General features: G+C 41.0%; 1 protein-coding gene, 1 long non-coding RNA gene and 1 pseudogene across 2 annotated transcripts; all 3 read left to right on the forward strand.

Annotated features, from left to right (window-relative positions):
- On the forward strand, nt 1-6,469 carry LOC147821762 (casein kinase II subunit alpha-like; annotated as a pseudogene).
- Nucleotides 6,470-12,455: 5,986 nt separating this feature from the next.
- Nucleotides 12,456-22,663, forward strand: LOC147821763 (uncharacterized). Its single transcript, XR_015446586.1, has 2 exons — nt 12,456-20,203; nt 20,917-22,663. It is a non-coding gene; the product is annotated as an uncharacterized LOC147821763 (long non-coding RNA).
- A 4,293-nt stretch (nt 22,664-26,956) lies between these two features.
- LOC101705189 (membrane-spanning 4-domains subfamily A member 13-like) lies at nt 26,957-27,527 on the forward strand. Its single transcript, XM_087199376.1, has 2 exons — nt 26,957-27,085; nt 27,372-27,527. The coding sequence occupies exons 1-2, from the start codon at nt 26,957-26,959 to the stop codon at nt 27,525-27,527; spliced, it is 285 nt and encodes a 94-aa protein (XP_087055502.1).
- Nucleotides 27,528-27,676: the final 149 nt, after the last annotated feature.

Genomic DNA, 27,676 nt, shown 5'->3' on the forward strand with positions numbered 1-27,676 from the left:
CCCGTGTGTCTCCTCCTCTGTCACCCCCATATTGTCTGGTTGATGAGAGGGGAGAGCAGCTGCTGCCACTGCCGCTTCCATCACAGAGTTGTATGGTATAGAAGAAGTTAAAAGATTTGGAGCATGACAAGAACTCCACTTGCCATTACTAGAACTGGCTACAGGGAAAGTACAAGCATCAGCCTCTAGTAGCAAAGGCCAGCTTCAGCTGACAGCAGCAAAAAGAAATGGGAACTTCAGTCCTACAACTACAAAGAATTAAATTCAGCAACCACCTGAATAAGCAGACAGCAGAACCCCACCCCGCCAGGTTCCAGAAAGAAATACAGGTGGAATCAAGTTTGAAGAAAATCGGTCTGAAACAAGGTCTTACCCCCAGCTGCCTCTGAACATAGTGTTTGACAGATCTTCAGACATCAAGTTCAGCTTTGTCTGCCAACCTGTCTGACATGTTGAGACCTGTGCCAAGCAGGGCCAGAGTTTACACAGATGTTACTATGCACAGACCCCAAGAGTACTGGAATTATGAGTCACATGTGGTGGAATGGGGAAATCAAGATGACTACCAACTGGTTAGAAAACTAGGCAGGGGTAAATACAGTAAAGTATTTGAAGCCATCAACATCACAAATAATGAAAAGGTTGTTGTTAAAATTCTCAAGTCAGTAAAAAAGAAGAAAATTAAGCGTGAAATAAAGATTTTGGAGAATTTAAGAGGAGGCCCCAATATCATCACATTGGCAGACATTGTAAAAGACCCTGTGTCATGACCCCCCACCTTGGTTTTTGAACATGTAAACAACACAGACTTCAAGCAATTGTACCAGACGTTAAACAGACTATGATATTTGATTTTACAGGTATGAAATTCTGAAGGCCCTGGATTATTGTCACAGCATGGGAATTATGCACAGAGATGTGAAGCTCCATAATGTCATGACTGATCATGAGCACAGAAAGCTATGGCTTATAGACTGGGGCCTGGCTGAGTTTTATCATCCTGGTCAAGAATATAATGTCCAAGTTGTTTCCTGATACTTCAAAATCCCTGAGCTACTTGTAGACTATCAGATGTATGATTATAGTTTGTATATGTGGAGTTTGGGTTGTATCCTGGCTAGTATGATCTTCCAGAAGGAGCTGTTTTTCCACGGACATGACAATTACGATCAGTTGGTGAGGATAGCCAAGGTTCTGGGGACAGAAGATTTATATGATTATATTGACAAATACAACATTGAATTAGATCCCCGTTTCAATGATATCTTGGGCAGACACTATCGTAAGTGATGGGAACACTTTGTCCACAGAGAAAACCAGCACCTTGTCAGCCCAGAGGACTTGGATTTCCTGGATAAGCTGCTGCGATATGATCACCAGTCACGGCTCACTGCAAGAGAAGCCATGGAACATCCCTATTTCTATACTGTTGTGAAGGGCCAGGCTCAAATGGGTTCATCTAGCATGCCAGGGGGCAGTACACCTGTCAGCAGCGCCAACGTGATGTCAGGAATTTCTTCAGTGCCAACCCCTTCACCCTTAAGAGCTCTGGCAGGCTCACCAGTGATTGCTTCTGCCAACCCCCTTGGGATGCCTGTGCAGCTGGTGTTCAGCAGTAATGACCCCACCTTTCTCCTGATGCCTGAGCAGAGGTGGGGAAGTCTACCCTCTCCTTGATGCAGCTTGCACCTGGTGGGGAGGGTGAAACACTTCAGAAGCACCGTGTCTGAACTGTTGCTTGTGGATTTATCATAGTTCAGTCATTAAAAAAAAAATTTTAAAAATCAATAAGATAGGAGATGGAGGAGAGAATTGAGATAGTGTCCCATTGAGGAATAAATGGAAATTACCTGTGTTGCAGAACAGTTGCAGGAAAAAACAAACAAGAAAAAGAAGAACAAACAGCACAATACAGGATGTGAAAGAAAGATTAGAAGGAAGGAGTTTCAAGGGGAAAAGAGAAAAGGAGAGAAAAGAAATCAAAAGAGGGAGAAAAACCTGCAGATCCCCCAAAATACAGTGAAAGAAAGATAAAAATTAAAATGGAAAAATCAAAAAGGGATTGAGTCAAGAAAAAAATTCCTGTGTTTTTGAATGAGCAGTTTCTTTCCAAGATCTGCAGTCTGTGCAGCAATCATGATTTTCTCTTCCTAGCTTCAGGGCCTATGGGTTTTCAAGGTGCAATCCCTGCACCAGAGGCCCCTCTGTCTGTTCAACCCAAACTGCGGTTCCTGTTTAAACCAAGGCATATCCTTGTTCCTGTTAGTAGATGGGAACCACAATCAGTCCTTTTGTCTCTGTTGGATATAGGTCACTAGGGCAGGAGTCCAAGTTACCTGTTCAACTGAATGTCAATAGTCATGGGTTCTGGTTGCTCCCTTCTTTCCCCAGGTGTTGGCCTTGTCCTGGATCAGATCATTTGGGTAGTCCTTGCCTGTGTTCCCCCATACCAAGGGGAAGCAAAATATAGAACTGGTGGATGACCTCGCTCTGTTGTCGAAGATGAGATCCTTAACATCCTGTGTGAGTCTGCTCCCCCACACTGGGGGAGGGGCACCACACATCCTTGGTCTGCATACTTGCATCCTTGCTTACATCAGTTGAAGAGCTGGTGTGGGACTCCTTGCTTGCCTTGGGAACTGGTGACTTGAGTCCAGTGCAGGCCACTGCTCACATTGTGGAAAGGGGTGCTGTAGGTCTGGTGCACTCTTTTTTATCCTTTTCGAGACAAGTCTCACTATGTAGTTCAGGCTGGCCTTGAACTCACGATGTGGCCCAGGCTGCCACCATGCTGGGCTTCTAAAAACTATTAATGAAATATTTTTCCAGTCTTTTTATTTGGCTTAAGCTACATTCACAGGGCTTCAGTTACTTGTAACTTAAAAAAAAGTCCTTATAAATGTAATGATTTTGACTGTCACTGATTTCTTTTTAAGATCAAAGAGGGTGAAGGAGAGGAAGTGTGCATGTACATGCACACACACACAAACACACACACACCAGTATTTCCTGCATCAGAAGTGCCTTTTCTACAGCCTTTTCCCCAGGGATCCAGACCCTTGGGTCTGCTAGGTGTCTAGCAACAAGTGCACTAAGGGACAACAGGCAGAGGAAAATATCACTAGGAACCTTCCCAGGGCAGGGAGACCTAGGTACCTCAGGTGCTTCTGCACTGAAAAAAATGTGGGAAAATCTCAAACTGAGAATAGAGAGATGATATGAGAGCTGGCTTTTCTAGGCTGTGAATAGTGAACATGCAGGGCCAGGTAAGCTGGGACTGTTAATGAGTTTCTGTGAGCAACAACATTGAAGGGTCACAGCTGCCACCTAGTGTCAGATGTCAGTTTTGCAGGTTGTTTACTGGCTGTTCCCAGTTGGAATGCCTTCTGAGGGGCAACTGAGGGAGAATGAGGGTTTTGTCATTAACTCTACCTTTACACTTAGGAAAAACTTTAGAATCAGACTTTCAATAATGTTCTCTACATTAGCTTATTATACATATAGTCCCAGAGCCAAATTGATTGGATGTGAAAAGTGGGGAGACATCCATGTTAAACTTATATGTCATTCCAAATCTCTTGAGTGCTATGAATTTTACAGACCAAGTTGATAGATATTTGAAAGGCTAAATCTCATATTGGTCTTATTTATGATTCAGGGTTCTCCAGGATATAGGGTGCTAGCTGAGTGCAGTGGTACATACCTGTAATCTCATCTACTGGGAAAGCTGAGGCAGGAGGATCACAAGTGTAAGGCCAGAGTGGGCAACTTAGAAAGACCTTGTCTCAAAGTAAAAAATAAAAGAAGGCCTGGGGATATGGTTCAGTGGTAGAGCATCTGCTTAGCATTCATGAGGTCTTGTGTTCCAGGAGTGTGGTGGGAGAGGACCAGAACTAGTGACAGTAGAAAGCAGCTAGCACCTATAGGTAACTCTGATGGGGCAAAAAGAGGACCTAGCAACAAATTTTCTGTAGGAGAGAGTCATCTGATCAGTGCTATGGCTGCAAATACTGAGCTGTAGTTGGGTTTCTGAGAAGCACACCCCAAGAGGATGATTCATGTGGATGTATTTATTAAGAAAACACTTCCAGGGAACATTGGAAAGGAGGCAGGAGGGAGTAGATCACATGGGGAGGGAGCAGGCAGATGTAATCTCAGGCAAAGTCCTGTGATGGGTACTTCATCCTCATCCTGAAGTTCTCTGGAGGAAGTTATGTTTCAGAAGATTTGACCAGAGGCAAAGAGGAATGGCATTGAATGTCCTGACCTATCATGGCAGTGATCAATGGCAGGGGAGGAGGTGAATGGAGGGAGTCATTCTCAGACACGGTGGACTTTCTGCATGTTGGGTTGGCTTCCGTATTCTGACAGGAGACTATCTGAGTAGAGCACACTGAAAAACAACAAAAAGAAATCTTAATAAAGCAAAGACATCTGTTTCAAGTGGTCATCAGGGCCAGTGACTTATGTATCCTTTGACTCCTGAGATGGGGTTTGGAGTACAAGAGGTTTACTTAGGGGAATAGTTAATGTCTGAAAAAGATAAAAGATAAGGAAATAGGATTGAGCAGGGGAATGCTCAGAACAAAACCCAACTGACATTTTTGGCAAATGACATGGGGAATTCTAGAGCAAGGTTTGCCTGTTATAGGAGTCATGCATTGGACAGAAATGACCAGGCCCTAGAACACTTTGCCATGCCTAGTCATTGGCTGGTGGTTGACTGAAAAGGGAATGGGTTATAAGGTGGCTATATTGGTCAGTGTTTATTAGAGAAACAGATATAATGCAAGATATACAAATATATAGAATTTACAAGGTTTGCTTGCAATGGGCACCCCCAGAGTCAGATATGGAAGACTGCAGAAGGTCTGTCTGCACATTGGAGACCAAAGGATTCATTTGAAGGTTTGGAGCTAATTACAGGGTCCCATGGGAGTCTGTATCAGGAGGATGATGGGTCTGTGATAAAAGGTTGAAGAGTCTATGCTGGAAGGCTGAAGAATCTGCACCAGAAGCTGGAGTTTGTGCTAGAAACCAGGAAATGACATCTAAGGTGAAGGTGAAGACTGGAGCTCCTCTGAAGAAACAGAAGCAATCTGTCTTTCTTCATTTCCCCTTTATACCATCCAGGTGACAAGCCACTGTAGGGTGGGTCTTCCCCACCCTAAGGTGTGGAATTCCTGAGCCAATTTAATTGAGCTTCTCTTACTCAAATTGACACAATCATCACCGTGGCACAGCTCAAACTGGAAGAAAAGCAAAGCTTTCTTTCTGGACAACAATGGGACTTCTCACGATCATTCTCTTCATCTGGTTAGTTCTTTGAATTTATCTTTGTTATCGTTGTTATTGGTAAGATATTTCTTTGTAAAAATATGTAAAGTTTGTAAAGTAAAAGCAATAAACAAGGAATCACAATATTTGCAGCACTGTGATAATTCCAGAGATTTTAGGGGAAAAACACAAGCAAGCAAGAGCAAAGACCTCTACTTTACAACATAGCAGTTATTTTCTGACAAAAATGGATAATTTTATTGTATTTTACTTTATTTTATTTATTTATTTTTTGGAACCGGGGATCGAACTCGGGACCTTGCACTTTTGAGGCAGGCACTGGAACCACTGAGCTAAATCCCTGGCATTATTTATTTATTTATGGTACTGGGAATCCAACTCAGGATCTTGTGCTTGTGAGGCAGGAGGTGGAACCACTGAGCTAAATCGCTGGTGGGATAATTTTATTTTTAAAGATCTGCTGAGATTTCTATTATTCTTCTCCTATCAGAAATGTTAAATATTTTAAATGGTTCATTGATAGAGATTTTGAGTTCTGAATGTCAAAACAATGACAGAAATAGAAGTGGGAGCTGCTGCATCTCATTTTTTCCCAAGTCTTCATGAGGAAACTCAGGTCTTAATTATACAAGAGAAAAAACTGACTTTGAATAACCATTATGTTTCATCAAGTACTTAATACCTGTTATTAAAGCAACTACTGCCTAGTCATAATTGCATATTGTAAGATGAGAAGCATCTATAGTCACTTAAGCAGCACCCATGAAAGATCTTGAACAAAGTTAGAAACAGCATCAGAGGCCAGGGAAAAGTGGGCTCCCCTGGTATCTGCCCTGGCTTTTACTTTCTATCTTCATTCATGTCAAGGACAGACCAGATGACCTCTTCTAAACTTTCTCATTTTTCTCAGGGATATAGGGGCCCCAAAGGCTTCTTTCTTTCTTTCTTTCTTTCTTTCTTTCTTTCTTTCTTTCTTCTTCCTTCCTTCCTTTCTTTCTTTTTCTTCCTTCTTTTCTTTCTTTCTTTATATATTACATGTTTGCAGTACATAATGCTTACATTGATTGTCAGGAGTTGGTACCTGTACACAATTTAAGGTGGTGGGTCTGATTTATTTCACTTCATATTATGGCCCTAGATGCATCCATTTTCCAACAAATGACCCAATTGTATCCTTTTTTTTTTTTTTTTTTTAGTCCCAGGGATCGAACATGGGACCTTGCAGGCAGCAGCTCCACTGAGCTAAATCCCTGGCCCCAAATGTATCCTTCTTTCTGCCAGAGTGGTACTCCATTGTATACAACTACCACATTTTCTTTACTCATTAAACTGTAGATGGATATAGAGGCCACTTCTGAGATTTAGCTATTTTGAGTTGTGCCCAAAGGCCCATTTCTCTCTTTTTTTCTTATTTCTCTTTTTTCTTTCCCTAAAAAGCACCACTTACTTCTGTGTCTGTGCAAACAATATAGACCCAAAATAAATACATGACAGGACATTTGTGAAGGTTTCCATCTGGCCAGTATGGTGCAGTTGGCTCAGGGGTTACTGCATGACCTGCAAAGTGTCTAGAGCACTTCCTTTGTGAAATCTTCCCCAGAATGCCCTGACAAAAAAATTGTTGCTTCATTCAGGTACCTGTGGTAGTAGCATCTCCTTCTTGGATATATGACCTTATTTAGTCCTCTACCTTCCAATGAATGGGGCAAACTTGTGTAATAACTGTGTTAATGCAGAAATGAAAGCTTAATTTCTGAAATTAGGTCATAAAAGACATTAGTAGATTACTTCTTATTCTCTCTTGGGTCACACACTCTATAGAAAGTCAGCTGCCACATTATTAGGACACTGAAGCAGGTCTGTGGAGAAGCCCATATGGTAATGAACTGAGGCCTCCTCATATTAGCTAGTGTGGTGATTTTAAAAGAGATCGAAAAATCCCTTATTATGCTTTTGTTGTGGCAGAACAGAGCAGATCAGTGCTATAGCCAAGTGTTCCAGTTTAGTGTCTCAGCTAAGTGCCACAGCCTTGAGGCATGGCTGAGCTTTACAGCTCAGTGTGGTGGCTCTGGAATATCGCTGTCATAATTCGAAGACTTGAGAATCCGATGGTTAGTTGAAGAGGTGGAGAAAAAGCCTTTATTATGCCAGTGAGCCCCAGCAGGCTCAGAAGATTCTGAACACTCTACCAGAAATGAGAGCCTCCTTATATAGGGATCTACAGGGTAGGTGAGCATGCTCAATGAAGCAAGGGGCAGAGTAACAGAACATTTCTGATAGGGGGCAGAGCTTAATAGACCATTCCTGAGAGGTCACACAGTTCAGTCACAACCATTTGATACATTGGGCAGGAGCACAAACTATTATATTTCCAAAACAAAACATTCTGTGGGGAAAAAAAATGGAGGCAAGGCAAGGGCCTGTTTTATTGTATAGCACTCCTCTATCACTTTCCTAAAGAAGTGGAGTTTAGCCAGGTGTGGTGGTGCACACCCACCTGTAATCCCAGCACTTGGGAGGCTGAGCCAGGAAGATCACTGAAAGTTCAAGACCAGCCCAGGCTACATAGTGAGTTCAAGGCCAGCCTGAGTTACAAAGTGAGACCCTGTGTAGAAAGAAAGAAAGAAAAAAAGAAAGAAAGAAAGAAAGAAAGAAAGGGGAGCTAAATTCTCTTCTTGAAAGTGGGCTGGACTTGGTAACTCACTTCTGATAAGTAGAATGTGGCACACATGATGGTTTGTGACTTCTGAGAATGGAACATGAAAGTTACTTTATACTTGATCTCTCTTGAATTGCTTCATCTGGAAGTGAAGCAGGAAACTGTGAGGACCCTGGACAGAGCACTCTAACACGGAGATAGGAGTAAAGTGGCTTTATTAGCCTGTTGCTGAAGAAGGGACTTTTGTCCTCTTGAGAGCACTGAATAGAAGTTTGCTCTTCTTTATATACCTCTTTTTACATCTATGAGGCTTAATTTCATTGGAGCAAGCAGAATTTACACAGCAGAGCAGTGAGAGGAAAGACCAGAGATCTGGCAGCACTTTCTGAGTTATGCTCTTTTGATGACAGAGTACAGAAGTTGTCATGGTTACTCAGCTGCATTCCACAAAGAGCATAGTTACCCAGTTAACTCATAGTTGCCCAATTCCCTATGGAGGGGTGGTTTCCTCTTTCAGATGGAAGGCAGCTGACATGTCATGAGGATACTCAAGGATCCCTACACAAGTCCATGTGGTGAGGGTTGAGGCCACATGCCAAGAGCTACATGAGTGAGCAACCTTGGAAGCTTCTGCTCTAGTGTAATCAGGACTTCAGATGGCTGCAGCCCTTGTTAACAGCTCAATTGAAATCATCTCAGACAGTCTCTGCATCAGAACCACTGAGGTAAGCTGCTCCCAATTTTATAATTAATAAAATTCTTAGCTAGGTCTTTAAAAATAAGTGTCATTTATTGCTAGCTAAATTAGTGAAGAAAGTTCATTTTATTTTTTCAACTTCATATGGCAAACAAACTTTTTGTTTTGCTTTTTCAAGAAAGTAAAAATTGGTTAAGTGTTGTGGCACACATCTGTAATCCAACGTATTTGGGAGGCTGAAACAGGAGAATTGCAAGTTAGAGGCCTGTCTGGGCAACTTAGAAAGACCTTGTCTCAAAAGTAAAACTAAAAAGGGCTGGGGATGTAGCTCAGTGATAGATCATCTGCCTAGCATGTGAAAGTATGTCAAAAAATCAGGTGTGATAAAAAATCAGTTAACTTTAAATTTAAAAAAAATTTCACAGTAAAGACATATGCCATTGATCCCCCTCAAAATACCCACCCTCATTTTGGTACCGGGGATTGAACTCGGGACCTTGTGCGTTTGAGGCAGGGGCCAGAACCACTGAGCTAAATCCCCAGCCCTTACCCACCCTCACTTTGAACATACATATCTGATCATTTTTGCTGTGAGTATCTTTAGTTGCACTGTTGTGACTGCCTCAGTGTTCTAAATTGATTCAAAATGTTTGTCTTTCTTGGTCATTTTGATGTCGGAGAAGAGCCAGAAGTCACAAGGTAACAGATCTGGTGAATCAGGTGGATGAGGTTGGATGGTACTCAGCAACAGCTTTCGCCATATTTTTTATTACATCTAATAAAGACACTCATGAAAGAGGACTTCCAGAACTTCTTCAGGAAGTGGTGAGAATGATGGCATAAGTGTGTTTGATGCAAGGAGGAGTATTTTGATGGGGAATTAATGGCAATATATCTTTTATCTTAATAAATTTTTAAAAATTTAGGACCAGGGATTTAGCTCAGTGGTTCTGGTGCCTGCCATGCCAGTGCAAGGTCCCAGAGTTCGATCCCTGGTACCAAAATAAAAAACATTCACAGCATATTTTGATGACATCTTACATGATTGCCATAGTAGTGCAAAAAGACTGTTTCACAGGTATTTGCTTGTAAATATTGTGTGAATCTGTGGATAAAAAATAACAAAAAATCTAGACAAGTAATTTTCATTGCAATAAGATACATGCAGAGAGATACTAAGATGTGCAGTTTGAACATGATGGTGACAAAAAAAGATCCCCCACCTACTTCTCTGGTCACAAGCATGACAAACTCTAAAATATATAGATGGCACCAAATGAGGTTTAGAGTTTAAGGATTGTGTAGAAGTATGTTTGGATGGTACAGCTGCAACAGGAAAAAACTCCAGAGTAAGTAACTAATTTAAAAAGCAAGGTCATTTATACTACTTGTTTATCTTTGTTCATTGAAAGCAAAGTTTTGCTCTTTGCTTACTTGTTTCTTCTTTGTAAAATAGTTGTACTCTGAGTAACATTTTGGTCATTCTTTTAAGATAACAATACACAGTGTATTAACTATTGTTATTCTTTAATTAATTTATTATGAAATTTTGTTTTATTTTTCATAGAATCAGTACTTTTTATATTTTCTTAACATATACTTGTATTACATTAAAAAATTAAAAACCCAATATTGAAAGAAAAAAGCATAAAAAAAAGAAGAAGCAGCAGCAAGCTGGCTGTCTTGGCACACACCTGTAATCCCAGCACTTGGGAGGCTGAGGAAGGAGGATTGCTGCAAGTTCGAGACTAGCCTGGGCTACATAGTGAGTTCAAGACCAGCCTGAATTACATAGTGAGACCTTGTTTCAACTCCCACACCCTCACCCCTACCAAAAAAAAAAAAAGCAAGGATTAGAATGTGAATCTAAACATGGATAACTTTATCAAGAAAATTGTGCTATGAGGAAAAAAATTCAGCTGAAGGAAATTGTATACTTAGGGACAACTGTGAATTATATAAAAATGAAGGCAAATTAATTTTATTAAGTGATAATATGGAAGTTGATCATAAATGATTGTTATTGGGCCAACTGACCAACTGACCTGATTGTGGATGAGGCCAACACCTGGCAATGATGGTAATCCCAGATGGTCAGCAGCTCCAGGAAGAAACAATGGACTGGGATAGCAGCCCCCAAGAAAAACCCACCACTATTGTAGACTGCAAAACTAGCCAAGGGTTTTACTTTGAAAGTGACTCCTTCCTCAGAGCAGACTAGAGTTGGAGAAGAAACCCAGTGCTATGTCCACCACATTTGAGAGGGTTACTCAGGAACCATTTTGGAAAGGTATTAGTTGTTTAAAATTGAGCCACAAAACTACAAAACCACTTCACTTCAGGACCTTCAATGTGACTACACTGACTGTGTGAGAGACAGCCACAAGAGTTGTGGAGAGAGTGCGTGCTAGACACAGACCTCCTCAGAAATTTTTATTCAGGTTAGGAAGGACACAAGGACCTGCCTGTTTGGTGAGAAGCTGTTGTGTCCAGGGGTGTATACTATGGCACTGATCTGCTGGAATATGCAGCTAACTGGGATTGTAAAACTCAGCACCAGTGAAAAATGAAAGGAGCCAAGTTTAAAATAAAGGAAGATGATTTACTCAAAGAAGGCTGAGGGGAGAAAGGTGAAGGTAGACAGCTAGCTACTCAGCATTGGTAAGGTGAATATCCATGGGTCTCTGATTGCAGCTTTTTTTAAATTACTATTAAGACCAGTGACTCTTCCCACGTGGGGACCTGGAACTTGTAACAATCTGATTGGCTCTGTGGCTGTCTTAGACACTAGCCCAGGCACCTTTGTCTACATTTTTTTTGGTCCTTTGATTTCATTTTGTCCTTTTGTGTTGGATAAATGAGGGAGGGAGCTCATAGAAGGGCAGCTTAGAGTTAGAAATTAGGTAAAGCGTGTGCCTGATGTGGTAAAATATTGACCCTAGAATGAGAATATACATATATGTATAAATGTATAGGTGTATGTCTTTTATATACTAAATAAAAGTTTTTAGGTGGCCGTCCCTTGTCTCCTTTACATTTTATCAGGTGAGGGGGGCTAGTTACCCTGGTCTTTCATATTTCTGGCTAATCTGTTTTGCCTGTCAACTCTTTTTGCTAAATTTTTGTGTTAATTGTGTTACCTGGCACCTCCCCAGGTCTAGTTACTCTCTCTCTCTCTCTCCCCCTTTGTCTTTCTAAATGCTTGAGTCTAAATGCAGAGGCTAAAGCTTCCTATAGTAAAATTGCCTAATAATTTCTTTAATAAAGCCTAATGAGCCCCATTTTATTTTCTTCTTTGCCTCTGATCCTCTTTTCCTACAAAGCCGTATCCAGTGTTTGTGGCTTTCAGAGGTAGCTGGATCTGAAAGTACTGGCATTAATCCAGTGATCTGCTTGAGCCCCCACTCTGCTGCCTACAATCAACACAAAAGACCAGTGGTCAGGTTGCTTTCCCCATCTACCAACATGTCCAAAGACATACTTTGTCTTGGGTGGTTGCCACAGCCTGGGGTGTATGGACAGAGGTACCTCTGAAACGTAGTGTTGGGGCATTGCACAAACCCAGAGGCTATAAAGGTACGTGGAGAAAACTATGACTTTCTGGAATCTAATACTACAGGTTCTGGAAAGAAATCACTCATTCAAAACTACAGAAAAAAAATTTTAATTATTTTTTTTTTCATTTTGGGGGAGGTGGTTGGGTTTTTTTCTTATTTGTTTTGCTATCTGATTTTTCTTCTTTCTCTTTCTTTTGTTTGTTTTTTGCTGTTACTTTCACTTAATTGGATTAATTTCCTTTCATTCCTTAATAGGATCCTTTATCTCATTTTTATCTCATCTTCCATTGCTTAATTTTTCACATTTTACATAGTTCATCCTATTTTTCCCCCTCACCTCTATCTTTATAGAGGTGATTAAGCTTTATGAATCTTTAGATATTTAGTCAACTCTATGCCTTTACCGTTGATTGTTAGTAGAGTTATAATTGTTGCATTTAGTAGATATTTACTGTATATCGATATTTGGTATACCTTAGTGCTTATACAATAATTACAAATCTCTTTTCTGTATTTAAGTGTAGTACATCATTGGTTTTTTGTTTTGTTTTGTTTTGTTTTTGGTACCAGGGATTGAACTCGGGACCTTGAGCTTGCAAGACAGGTGGCAGAACCACTGAGCTAAATCCCCAGCCCCATTATTGTTTTTTATGGTATGTCAATGACCAATTTGTCTTTGATGGTATTATTGTTGTTGATTTAGAAGCTATTTCCAGGGTGGGGCAGTTGTTGTCACTAATACATTTTCTCTGTATGCCAGTATCTGGAGTGCCTTTGTGTCATTAACAGTACTTCCATCTATTCCAAGATTATAGTGCTGGGACAATTATATTGTATCTTCCACTTACAAATTAATGCAGGTGGTTTGATCTTGGGTCAGAGAAAAAGGCCTTTAGATAGTCATGCTCAGAGTGCATCACTGAAAAGCAGACATTAAGGAAGTGTTCATACTAGCAACAAACAGTCTTTCCAACCAATAAAACTCAGCATATACACATTCATGTGTGTGCACATGTGCACAGACATTACACACACAATATAAATAGACAAGGAAACAAAATGCTTCCAAAAACTCCTAGCTTTCCCATAGCTGATCTATGGAGTCAACAGGGAGGATATCAAAAGCCATTCATTGAATTGTTTAAAATGATAAAAGAGGAGTGAAAATAAAAGATAAATAAGATGCTCAGAAAACTCAAAGAAGATATAAATAAACAAATAACGGGCTTAGTAAACAAAACATTCAGTGTTTACAGAAGACACTAATAAAATTCGAGCTGAGATAAACAAAATGATACAAACATGAATGATCAGTTTAGCAAAGAATTAGAGTCCATGAAAAGGTACCCAACAGAAATTGAGGAGATTAAAAATGCTATTGACAATAGGGGCAGCAGAAGTGACCAGTGTGAGGACCAAGTGTCAGAGCTAGGAAATATGGCTGTTGTTAAAAACCAATTAATCAGAGATAACTTAAAAACAAGAGAATATGAAAAATCAATCCAAGAATTGCTAGATGATATGAAGAATTCTAATCCATGATTAATAGGAGTTATTAAAAAGCAAAAGACATTGGGCTGAGGATTTACCTCAGTGGTTCCACTGCCTGCCTCAAAAGCACAAGGTCCTGAGTTCAATTCCTGATACCAAAAAAAAAAAAAAAGACACAACAAATGGTATTTAAAAGTTTATTTACAGAAATTATAGAAGAAAACTTTACAAATATGGGGAAAGAATTTTATTTTTAGCCAACTGTGGTGATGCACACTTGTAATTACACCACTTGGGAAGCTGAGGCAGGAGCATCACCACAAATTCAAGGACAACTTGGGCTCCTTAGTGAATTCAAGGCCATCCTGAACCACATAGCAATACCCTGTCTTAAAAAAAAGAAGAATTTTACATACAGATAAGTGAGGTATAGAACCTCAGATAGCCATAATTAGAAAGGAGCCACTCCTGACATATCATAGTCAAAATACTGGAAGTCCAATACAAGGACAGACTCTTAAAAGCTGTTAAAGAAATGAATTACAAATAGAGATAAACCTATGTTGTGCCCAGATCGCGAGGTCCCCAAAGACCACCAAGGAGCCGATTCCAATGCAAACACACGAGGGTCGTTTATTCAAGCTTGAGCAGGGACTCTCATCCGACACCAACACAGCGGGTCAGGGTTGAGAGCCCTGACTCTAAAACACCAGGGGTTTTTATAGAGGTTACAGCAAGGCGCGGGGTTTCAAATCACATGCAAATCACACAATTGGCTAGCATTTAGCAAGTTTTGAAAGTTTAAACCTAATTGGTTGGGCCTTGCGTGCTGAACTGCAAATGGCTGCTCAAGTCATCGAAAAGAACATCTGGGATACTGGTATATTGGGGTAACTACTGATTAGCTGTTGCAGGCCATCGAGAAGAGCATCTGGGACATTGAGGCAGCTACCGATTAGCTGTTGCTAGGCGACTGCTGAACATTATCACAGGCAGGTGGCCAAAGTGCATCTTGTGGTTTTTCTTGGAACTAGAATTTATGTCCAGGCCACCTTACTCTAAAATGGGGCCAAAATTTTAAAATGGAGTCACTCAGGTCTCACACCTACTAGAATTACAGCAGACTTCTCAACACAAACCTTAAAGACCAAGAGAACATGGAGTGAAACATTTCAAACCCTAAAAGAAAACAACTTCCACCCTGACAAATAAGGTATTTCCATGACAAAAATGCAACTTAAGAAATTTGTGACCATCAAAGCATCACTCCTCAAAATTCTCAAGGATATCCTAGAAAGACATAATAAAGCCAATAATGCCAAAAATCTAATAGAATGAACACACCAGGCAGGATTAGCAATTATTCAGAAGGGGAAAGGGGAATCAGCAACAGGAAACTAATGCAGTGGCATGAATAAGTCAGTACCTTTTAGTAATAACTCTCAATGTCAATGTTCTGAATTTCCAAATCAAAAGACTCAGGATCAAGAAACAAAATCCAATGGTATAATGTATAAAAGGAACACATTTAATCCAAAATGAAATTCATAGACTAAAAATCAAATGATGGAAAACAATATTCCATGCAATGGGAACACAAAAATAAGCAAGAATGGCTATTCTATTTTCAGACACAATGGACTTCAAGCCAAAACTGATTGAAAGAATTTCACTATATATTGGTTAAGGGAACTGTCAGGTAAAAGGCTGAAAACCAAGACCAGACCAGGCCACAACAAGCCTTTATTAGGGGAATAGATCTGCTGGGCTGTCTCTGAACAAAGGAGAGACGAAAGCAATATGGCCAGGACAGCAAGTGCCTTTTATAGGAGCAGGGGTGGGGCTCATAGGAGCTGTGGTGGGGTTGAGTAAGGTAGTGGCTAGGGACTGGAGGAGCCTGTGATGTCACTAGTTGCCAGGAGGAGAGCAAGCAACAGGTTACTCTTTTGGTGGGAGTAGGGGCATGTTGGAAAGAAGGTAGCTATTATATACAGCAGCCACCCTAAATTGGAGGGAAATCTATCAGGAACAATTCCATAGGAAGAGATAATATACATACACTGAACACCAGCACACCCAACTTCATAAAACAAACACCACCTGACAGAAAAGATTAGACAAATATCAACACATCTATAGTGGTGAACTCAATATCTCACTGTTGCAAATAGATCAACTGAACAAAATATCAATAGAGAAATGCCAGAGTTGAACCAAACCTTTGAACAAATGGACTTAATGCTTATCTACAGAGCATCCCATACAACAAAATACACATTCTTCTTAGCAGCACTTGGAACTTTCTTGAAAATAGACCACATAGCCAAGGATTTAGCTCAGTGGTGCCGCTGCCTGCCTCAAAAGCGCAAGGACCTGAGTTTGATCCCTGGTACCAAAAATAGACCACATAGTTGTCCATAAATCATGCTTAAGTAAATGCAAAAGAATCATAATTATCAAATACATATTATCAGAAAATAGCACGATGAAACTAGAAATCAATTGCAAAAAAGTCAAGAAATCATATAAACACATGAAAATTAAACAATATACTGTTGAATAATAAGTGGGCCACAGAAGAAACTGAGGAAAAAATTAGAATGTTTCTAGAATCAAATGATAATACTAGTACAACATACCAGAACATATGGGAGACAATGAAAGTATTGTAAATAAGTAAGTTAATTAGATACCTTTTAGGCAGTTAGACAGGGCCTCCCTTAAGGTGCCAGCCCTCCAGGAGCCAACACAGCTAGGACAGAGAACAATTGAGGCAAATTCACTGGTTAGCATTGTAAAAAGAAGAGGCACTGCTTCCCCTAGAGATAGATAGCATTGATATTCTAAACAGAAATTCCTTGTATGTGACTTGTCTTCCCATTTGATCCCCATTTAATCAATAGTACCTGGCTGACTATACTTGTAATCTTATTGGTTGGTCATGGTTTTGTCCCACTTCATGCCCACCTTGTAAATTTCCACTGGGTCTTATAGTTTTGTCCCACTTTGTACCCACCTCACCACATGGCTTTGCTGTATAAAACATCTTTGAAAAGTGGTGTGGGACTGTGTGATTCAAAAGTTAATTACTCCCCTAGGTTCTGTTGTAAATTTGATGGTTGGAGTGTGTTTGCCTCAGGACAATGGACAATCAGTAATAGGGTGAGATTACTCAGCCATCTGTTTGCCCTAAATCCAAATGTCCCGGGGCCCAGTATCTATAGGACAATCTGTAAACAGGGTGGTCATAACTATTAGTCAGGATGTCTGCTGACCATCAGCATGTGACAGTGAGCCACTAACCTTTGTTCTTTTCTTTCTGTAAATCTACATGGTAAACACCCCCCCCAACCCCCTATAAAACAGCCTCGGACTCTGAGCCAGTTGCCTCTCTGAGCTATTTTGCTTCGGGAGTGCCGTCTGGCCAGACTAATAAAGGTCTGTTTTCCCAACATGGCCGGTGTGTTCCTTCCCGGGTGGTCTTCGCTGTAGTCAGCTCCTTGGAGCATTTGGTAAGGCCTTGGTCTGACATTCTGGAGACACCGCTGGGATCCCTGGGTGTGCTTCACTATAGTCAGCTCCTCGCAGCGTTTGGTAAGGCCCTTGGTCTTACATTTTGGAGGCCCCAGCGAGATGCCCGGGTAAGGAACCCTGGTTCAGCCGAGACTCTGTGGCGGGATCCAGCAGGAGACTCAGGCACAGACCTCAGAAAACCTCCGGAGGTAAGTTTTTGGCCGATTGCAACAGTTTGTTGTCAGGAGTGAGGTGGCTGACGGGCCGGTAAGCCTCCCCTGACCCTGAGATTCCTGACGAGAAATAAGGGAAGGTTTAATTTCAGTTTCGTTGTGGCGCCTATTTGTCTTGTCATTCGTGCATTAGAGTCCTGTCTGTTGTGTGTTTAATTTTGTATTTTTTTCCAAACCATCAGGACGGAGATGGGAGGATTCTGCTCCAGAAATACCCCATTGGATTGTTTTCTCACTAATTTTCAATTGGCTTTTTCCCCCGAGCAGGAGGAAGAATATAGGGTTAAATTTTCTCGCTGAAAACTTCGCTCCCTGTGCCAATTGGAGTGGCCAGCCTTTGGAGTCGGATGGCCAGCTGAGGGCACTTTTGACCCAACTCTTTGCAGGGCGGTATGGAAAAGGGTCACTGGGCACCCTAGCCATCCTGATCAGTTTCCATATATAAATATCTGGGTTCGGGCTTGTCAAGAGCCTCCGGCATGGTTGCAGCGTTGTTCCCTGCGAACAAACTCTCGCATTCTGGTTATGGCCCCAAGGGAACCCCAAGAGACCAAAACCCGGGCTCCCAAGCCAGTGCTCTCACAAGATCCTGACCCCTTAGATCTTGTTATAAGACCTCCCCCTCCCACACGCGAACAGAGGGCCCCCTCGATGAGCAACAGTGGGCCCGTCTTGAGGCGCAACTTCCGTCCACCCGTCCCCCGTGGCGAGCTAATTCCTCGGGCAGGAGAGAAGCTCTCCAAACCTATCGTCAGCATCTCCTAGCCGGCCTGAGGGGAGCTGCCAACTTGAACAAGGTAAACAAGGTCCTTCAAGGACCTGAGAAATCCCCTTCTGCCCTTCTGGAGCATCTGTTGGAAACATATAGTATGTATAATCCAATTGACCCAGATGCCCCTGCAAATTGGCAGGCAATTAATTTGGCTTTTGTTACTCAGTTGGCCCCAGATATTAAAAAAAAAACCACAACAGATGAAAGGATTTGAGGGAGAGAATAGAGAAAAGTTGATGAGTGTGGCAATGAAGGTGTTTAACAATAGGGATCCTTTTGAGGATAGAGTGGCTAAAAAGATAGGAAGGGTGAACATTGCACCCTTGACAGATGGAAGTTTTATCTGAAAGGAATACAGAGAAAATAAAAAAGAGAGATAGAATTCTCTTGGTAGACAAAGAAGATTGACGAGGCCAAGGTGGGGATCTCCAAACACATCCACTGACTCCAGAAAGCCGGCATCCTCGTCCCTTGCCCGTCTGCCTGGAATACACCCCTGCTTCCTGTAAGGAAGCCTGGCACCTCGGACTTCAGACCGGTACTGGATTTGCGGGAAGTAAACAGCCGGGTGGAGACCATTCACCCAACAGTGCCAAACCCCTATACTCTGTTAAGTCTCATCCCTCCCGGTCATGTGTGGAACTCAGTATTAGACCTTAAAGATGCATTTTTCAGCCTGCCTCTAGCTCCTGTGAGCCAGCCTCTCTTTGCCTTCGGATGGACTGACCTAAAGACCGGACCCACTGGACAGCTGACATGGACCCGGCTGCCGCAGGGATTCAAAAACTCCCCCACTCTGTTCGGGGAAGCTCTCAGCAAAGATCTGCAAGAGGTAAGAAAAGTGTTTCCCCAGGCGACTATTCTTCAGTATGTTGATGACCTCCTGGTGGCGACTTCAAACGATAAGGAATGCTTTGCAGCCACCGAGGGCCTCCTGGAAGCCCTCCAGGAACTGGGATATCAGGTGTCCTGGAAAAAAGCTCAACTCTGCCAGACCAAGGTAACCTACTTGGGCTATATTCTTAAAAAGGGAAAGAGGAGGCTGGCAGAATTGAGAGTATCTGCAATTCTCCAGATTCCGAAGCCAGGCTCAAAGAAACAGGTACAAGAGTTCCTAGGGACAGTTTGGCTATTGCAGGATTTGGATTCCTGGCTTTGCTGAGATTGCCAAACCACTGCATGAGGCCACTGTGGGAGGAAATACACCCCTCGAATGGACTGAGGCTTGCCAGCAGGCATTTCAATTGCTTAAGACTACACTTACATTGGCACCAGCCCTGGCATTGCCAGACTTAAACAAGCCCTTTATCCTGTATGTGGCAAAAAAAAAAAAAAATAAATAAATGGGGTAGCTAAGGGAGTGATTACTCAGCTTTTGGGCCATGGAAACGGCCTGTGACATACCTCTCAAAGAAGCTCAACCCAGTGGCCTGAGGGTGGCCTACTTGTTTGAGGACAATAACAACAGCAGCTGCTTTAACCCGAGAGGCTGACAAATTGACCTTTGGACAGGATTTGACTTTAAAAAATAAGACTGAGATATTGGCATTGCTACAAGCAATCTGGTTACCTCTAGAGGTCGCCATCATCCACTGCCGTGGGCACCAAAAGGGGCTTAGCCCCGAAATAATTGGTAATAATGCTGCTGACCAGGCAGCCAAACAAGCTGCCCCCAAATCAGTGGGGAAACAAATGGTTCTACTCCCCACACCGGTGCTCCCAGAAAAACTGGAATACACAGATAAAGAAATAAAAGAAATGAACAAGAAATGTTGGACTCAAGGAGAACATGGATGGTGGACGACTAAAGAGGGAAAGGTGGTGCTTCCAGCCACTGTGGCAGATATGTTGCTGTGAGAACTACACGAGTCCACTCACCTCAGCGAGAAAAGGATGATGGCTGCCCTGCAACCTCATTTTGTCAGTGAGAGATTAGCTCAAAAGGCCCAGGACATGGTGAGACGATGCCCCACCTGCCTCAAGGTAAATGCTAATCGGGTAACCGGGCCCTCTGGGGTCCGACACAGAGGACTAACTCCAGGAAAACATTGGGAATTGGACTTTACTGAAATAAAGCCTGACATGTATGGGTACAAATACCTGCTAGTTTTTGTAGATATGTTTTCAGGATGGGTAGAAGCATACCCCACTAAGAGAGAGACAGCTGAAGTAACTGTCAAAAAGCTTTTGACAGAAATAGTTCCCCGTTTCGATTTGCCCTTAGCTCTGGGGTCCGACAATGGTCCGGCCTTCACGGCTAAGATATCTAAATTAATTAGTAATATTCTTGGAATAAAGTGGAACCTACACTGTGCCTATAGGCCTCAAAGTTCAGAACAGGTAGAAAGAACAAATAGGACTTTAAAGGAGATTCTGACTAAATTATGCTTGGAGACTGAGCTAGGTTGGGTAGAGCTTCTCCCTTTTGCCCTCCTCCAAATGAGGTGCACTCCCAAGCCTCCCCTCAATCTGTCCCCCTTCCAGATTATTTATGGGTGATCTCCCCCAATCATTCCATTAATAGATGTAGAATTAAAGGAAAAGTTTTCCCACCTTCGGCTCCTTAAATCCTTAAAAGCAGTTCATCAGCCTTAGTCAGAGCTACATAAAACATTACGAAAGAAAATGACTAGTCCAAATGATAAACCTTTACAACTTTTACCCTATAAGCCGGGAGATTTGGTTTTTATTCTCAGGTTTGATTCCAAGACCCTGGAACCTCGTTAGAAGGGACCAGTTCCTATTGTCCTGTCAACTCCCTTGGCAGTGAAGGTGGCTGGACATTCTGCCTGGATACATCACAACCATCTAAAAGCAGGACCCCCCACAGACATCGAGAAGGACAAATGAAAGGTTATCAGCCAACCAGGCGACCAAAAGCTAAGACTGGAGCGGGTTAGATATGCTTCGCCTTCATGATAATATTTTCTAGGACATTGACAGTATTGCCCTCAGGAGAGTTAGATCACACAAAAAATATATGGATTCAATTGGCAAACTTGCTTAATCTATCTGAATTCTGTTTAAGTGTTGATGTAAATTTCCATTATGTATTAAAAAGTTGTCTTATCCCGGTATGCACCCTTTTAGAGTCAGTACGGCCTTATACTCTGTTTAAAGATATTCCAAAAAAAAAAAAGAACCTTACTTATATAGATAGTTATAATTGGGGACCTGTCACATGTCATAAGCCTAGAAATGCTGTAAAATTGTATACGCCTAAAGTGATCATGTCAAATAAGACTGAATGTGCTGTATATGAAAATTGTACAACTAAATGTTTAAAGATCAAATGGTTAAAAAAATGTCCTGCCGTGTAGAACAAAAAATTGTATATAACAACTGCCATATTTCCTTGCCTATGGGATGGTTCTATACCTGTGAAGGAGAAACTTTCAACTACATTCCAGCCAATTTAACCAAAACTCGCTGCTGTTCAAGTCAATTAGCTGTAGTATTACCAGATAGAACTGATTTGATTGTGCCTAACAGAACTAAACGGTGGTCACCTTATACTGCACCAAGATGTGATGATGATGTGGGTCTGTTAACAGATGCTGAAGTAATAACCATGATAGCTTCTTTTGTTGCCCTGCCATCTATAGGAGTACATGCTGAAAAGGCAGTACAAAAATTAGCTTGTAAGGTAGTAAAAGGGTTAAATGCCACTTCGTCGGCCTTGGCGCTAATCAACCAAGAGTTACAAGAACAGAGACAAGCGATCTTAGACAATAGAGCAGCAATAGATTACCTGTTGCTCTTCCACCACCAAGGCTGTAAAAAAAGTAAAAAATATGTGTTGCTTCAATCTAACTAATAATGGTCCAAAAATTAAAAAGGAGATAAAACAATTAGAAGATCTGGCTCAAAAAGTACATAATAAAGATGGCGAGGACTTATTCAAATGGTTGACTTCGTGGTTACCCAATCTACAATGGTTGAAACAACTATTTGTTGCCATTATAATCATATGTATTTGCTTATTATTATCATGCTGTTGTATACAATGGATGCCTACATTTATGCATAAGATTACTTAGATTACAAAAAATCAGTGGGGAATGTGGGACTGTGTGATTCAAAAGTTAATTACTCCCCTAGGTTCTGTTGTAAATTTCATGTTTGCCTCGGGACAATGGACAATCAGTAATAGGGTGAGATTACTCAGCCATCTGTTTGCCCTAAATCCAAATGTCCCGGGGCCCAGTATCTATAGGACAATCTGAAAACAGGGTGGTCATAACTATTAGTCAGGATGTCTGCTGACCATCAGCATGTGACAGTGAGCCACTAACCTTTGTTCTTTTCTTTCTGTAAATCTACATGGTAACCCCCCCCCCAACCCCCTATAAAACAGCCTCGGACTCTGAGCCAGTTGCCTCTCTGAGCTATTTTGCTTCGGGAGTGCCGTCTGGCCAGACTAATAAAGGTCTGTTTTCCCAACATGGCCGGTGTGTTCCTTCCCGGGTGGTCTTCGCTGTAGTCAGCTCCTTGGAGCATTTGGTAAGGCCTTGGTCTTACATTCTGGGGACACCGCTGGGATCCCCGGGTGTGCTCCACTTCAGCTCCTTGGAGCATTTGGTAAGGCCCTTGGCCTTACATTCTGGAGGCACCGCTGGGATCCCTGGGTGTGCTTCACTATAGTCAGCTCCTCGGAGCATTTGATAAGGCCCTTGGTCTTACAGTGGGATGGGTGGGGAACCCACTTTCTGGTTCCCCTTCTGAGTCTCTCTTAGGCACAAGGTTTCTTTCTCCCAATACATTTTTCCTACTCTTAATCTCTGTCGTTCCTAGAATTCATTCTTTGATTTTAGAGAACACGAACTCGTGTTTCAGATATCTAGTAGGTTTGGGAATTACATCCCCCCCATATCAAAAGTAGTTCTAACAGGCAAGTTTATAGCTGGAAATAGACACTTTAGCCAGTCTTGCCAAAAAAAGAAAAGAAAAGACCCAAATCAGTCCAATTAGAAATGAAAAAGGCAAAATCACAATGGACACCACCAAAATCCAGAAGATTAAAAAACATATACTCCAATAAATTTGAGAATTCAAGAGAAATGGATAGATTCCTAGACACATGTGAATTACCAAAACTGAACCAATGGTTCCACTGCCAGCCTTGTAAGCACAAGGACCAGAGTTCAATCCCCGGTACCCCTCCCCCCAAAAAACTGAACCAACAAGATATAAAAACTCTGAATAAACCAATAACAGGCAATGAAATTGAAGCAGTGATTAAAAAAAATACCAGTAAAGAAAAGTACAGGACCTGATGGATTCACTGGGGAATTGTACTACATCAGGAAAGATCTATTGCCAATACTCTTCAAACTCTAATTAACTCCAAAGTCATTCCTAAAAGCTAGCATTACCCTGATTCCAAAATCAGAGAAAAAGTCAGTCAAAAGAAAAGAAAAGAAAAGAAATATAGGCTAATCTTTTTAATGAGGACAGATGTAAAAATCCTCAACAAAATACTGGCAGACAATGTAATGAATCATCAAAGAGATTGTATATCATGACCAAATAGGCTCCATTCCAGAGATGCAAGAATGTTTTAACATATGTGAATCAATAAATGTAATTCAGGGCTGGGGATTTAGCTCAGTGGTTTCGATGCCTGCTGCAAAAGCTTAAGGTCCTGAGTTCGATCCCCGGTACCAAATAAATAAATAAATAAATGTAATTCATCATGTAAACAGAAGCAAGAACAAAATCCACATTATCATCCTTTTTTTTTTGGTACTGGGATCAAATACTGGACCTTGCACTTGTAAGGCAGGCAGCGGAACTACTGAGCTGCACATTATCATCTTTTTTTTTGGTACTGGTGATTGAATTCGGCAGGACCTTGTGCTTGCAAAGCAGAAGCCAGAACTGAGCTAAATCCCCGGCCCTGTCCACATTATCATCTTAATAACACATAAAAACCCTCTGACAAAATCCAACATTCATTCATGATAACACCCTGAAGAAAATCGATATAGAAAGACCTTATCTCAATCTGATAAAAGCCATTTATGATAAACCTACTACCAATATCATACTAAATGGGGAAAAACTGAAAATGTTCCCTCTAAAATCAGGAACATGGCAAGGATATCCACTATTACCATTCCTGTTCCACATACTACTTGAAATATTAGCCAAAGCAATCAGGCAAAAAAAGAAATAATAAAAGGGATATGTATAGGAAAGGAGCAAGTCAAATTATCATTATTTGCAGATGACATGATCCTTTACGTAGAACAGTAAAAGACTCCTATAATATATAACCAAATTCAGTAGAGTAGTAGGATACAAGATCAACACACAAAAATCAATAATGTTTCTATACACCAATAATAAACTGACCAAAAACAAAATTAGGCAAATAATACCATTCACAATAGTATCAAAAAACAGTAAATACTTAGGAATTTACTAACCCAGAAAATGAAAAACCTATATAATGAAAACTATAGTACTCTGAGCGCAAGGACCCGAGTTCATCTCCAGTATGGAAAAAATAAACAAACAAGCAAAAAAACTATAGTACTCTGAAAACAGAGATCAAAGAAGACATGAGAAAAATGGAAAGATAGCCCCCTGTTCCTGGATAGGCAGAACCAGTATTTTCAAAATGGCCATACTTCCAAAACTGATATACAAATTTAATTCAATCTAATAAAAATACCAATACATTCCTCACAGAACTAGAGAAAAATTCATATGGAACCTGAAGAGACCCAGAATAGCAAAAGCAATCCTAAGCAAACAAGAACAAACATCAAAATCCTGGACTTCAAGTTATATTACAAAGCTACAGTGATTAAAAACAGCATGACACTGGCACAAAAATAGACATGTGGATCAATAAAACAGAAGAGGATGCAGAAACCACCCAGGCACATTCAGCTATCTGATCTTTGACAAAGAGGTCAAAAACATCTGCTAGAAATGATAGCCTCTTTAACAAGTGGTGCTGGGAAAATTGGCTATCCACTTGCAGAAGATTGAACCTAGCTAGGCCCACATCTCTCACCAGATACTAAACTAAGATAAAAATGGATCAAAGATCTAAATGTTAAAACAGAAACATTTGATCTGCTGGAAGATAAAGTAGATAAAACTCTTGAAGAGATAGTTGTAGGCAAGGACTTTCTGAACAGAACCCCGAAAGAACAAGAAGAAATGTCAACAATCAATAAATAAGGGGTGGTGGGAGAGGAAGGGGAAAGGAAAAATTATGAGAAAAGAAAAAAAAATGGAAAAGAAATCTATATAAATAGGGAAGGGTGGAGGGAGTGAAGGGTGCATAGGTAATGGGGGAAAAAATAAAAACCAAGATTCATCATGTACAGGCACAAGCACCCAATGATAAATGTAAACACATTGTATACCTAAAATGTACCAATTGGGCCAGGGATTTAGCTCAGTGGTTTCGTGGCCTGCTGCACAAGCGCAAGGACCAAAGTTTGATCCCCAGTACCCCCCCCCAAAATGTACCAATAAAAGAATTTTTTAAAAAAAGAAAAAAGAAAAAGCTATGAAAATTAATGAATCAGTTTAGCAAAGTTGTACAATAAAAGGTCAATGTATCAATGTAAAAAAAAAAAAGAATCAACAAATAGAATCACGTTAAATCAAACAGTTCTGCCCACCAAATGAAATAACCTACAGAGTGAGGCAACAACGTAAAGGATGGGAAAAATTGTACCATTTATTTCTTTTGGGGGGGTATTGGGAATCGAAACCAGTTGGGACCTTGCACTTGTGAGGCAGGTGGCAGAACCACTGAGCTAAATCTCCGGCCACTTACCATTTATTTCTCAGACAGAGAATTAATATATAGAGTATATAAAGAACTCAAAAAAATTAGATCCCCTGAAATAAAATACCCAATTTAAAACTGGGCAAATTAAATGAATAGACACTTCTCAGAAGAAGTACAAATGACCAGTAAATACATGAAAAATATTCAACATCTATGGCCAGTGGCAGAGAAATGCAAATTAAAACAACCCTGAGATTCTATCTTACTCCAGAAAGAATGACTGTCATCAAGAAATCAAATAATGGGCCAGGGATTTAGCTCAGTGGTTTCGCTCCCTGCCTCACAGGTGCAAGGACCCGAGTTCGATCCCCAGTACCAAAAAAAAAAAAAAAAATCAAGAAATCAAATAATAAAAAATGCTGGAGAAGTTGTTGGGAAAAAGGAACTCTCCTACATTGTTGATGAGAGTATAAACTAGTATAATCATTACGGAAATCAATATGGAGATTCCTCAAAAAACAAAAATGTGAAATTCCACTCAACCCAGATAGTTCTCTTCTAGTATCTTCCCAAAAGATTTAAAGACATCATAGTAGAGTGATATATGCATACCCTGGTTATTAGCAGCACAATTCATAATAGCTACGTCTCAGAAGTGGTCTGTATGTCCATCACCAAATGAATGGATAAAGAAGTGTGGCATTTATACACAATGGAGCACTACTCTGCCATAAAAAAGTATAAGCTTGAGTCATTTCTTTAAAATTGATGCACATTACTCGGCGGGGTGCGGGCACCCAGCGCTGAGGGCCACCTCAGGCGGGACTTGCCTCTTCAGCCTGGGCACTGAAGTTTGATAATGAAGATATTGCCAAAGGTTAGAAACAAAACCACCTAGAGGAAGTGCTGGTAGTACGGCGTGTGGAAGTGCACAAATCTCTAGAGCAGACAGCCTTGTTTTAGGGACTATCCAGATTATGCTTGGCATCTTTAATGTTTTAATGTGGTATTTCCTGTTGGCTTTATATATGGGACAAATTAAAGGAGTCTTTAGGAAATGTGAACCTTTAACGTACAGAACAGGATGCACACTGTGGGGAGTTTTTTTTTTTTTTTTATCATATCAGGAGCTTGCATAATAAAAGCAACAAAGAATCCAACTCGAAGTATGATGATGTCTTCTTTAGGCCTGGATATCTTATGCATAATTACTGGGTTGACTGCAATAGTTCTGACGGTGGAGTTGTCTAATTTTTTTTTTTTTTTTTGGTACCAGGGATTGAACTTGAGTCCTTGTGCTTGCGCAGCAGGCGGCAAAACCACTGAGCTAAATCCCCAGCCCTGGAGTTGTCTAAATTTAAAACTGTGTCATATAAGAATTATGGATAAGCAAAACTGGGGAGGGAAGTTTCACGTGTGTTACTGATCGTCTACCACCTGGATGTTTCCATTGCCCTTATGCACGCAATCTTCACATGTGGCAGTTTGAGTCAACAGCATGGCAGTGTTTCCATGCCTGCTACAGAGGAGGCTGAAAGTGCTTTGTGAAAACCTTAGAAATGTGAGATTTTTACTGATGCCGATACCTGATGTGGGTGCTATGATATTTTGGTATAACAAAGCTGCTGCAAAACCTGCAGATTTTATGCAAAAGAAAATATAAAACAAGATGAATTTTTGTCCTCAACATTCAAGAA

The sequence above is a fragment of the Heterocephalus glaber genome, unplaced genomic scaffold, assembly GCF_053883595.1.
Source record: "Heterocephalus glaber isolate CG9 unplaced genomic scaffold, H.glaber_assembly_v1.0 deba00001707, whole genome shotgun sequence".
Classification (NCBI taxonomy): domain Eukaryota; kingdom Metazoa; phylum Chordata; class Mammalia; order Rodentia; family Bathyergidae; genus Heterocephalus; species Heterocephalus glaber.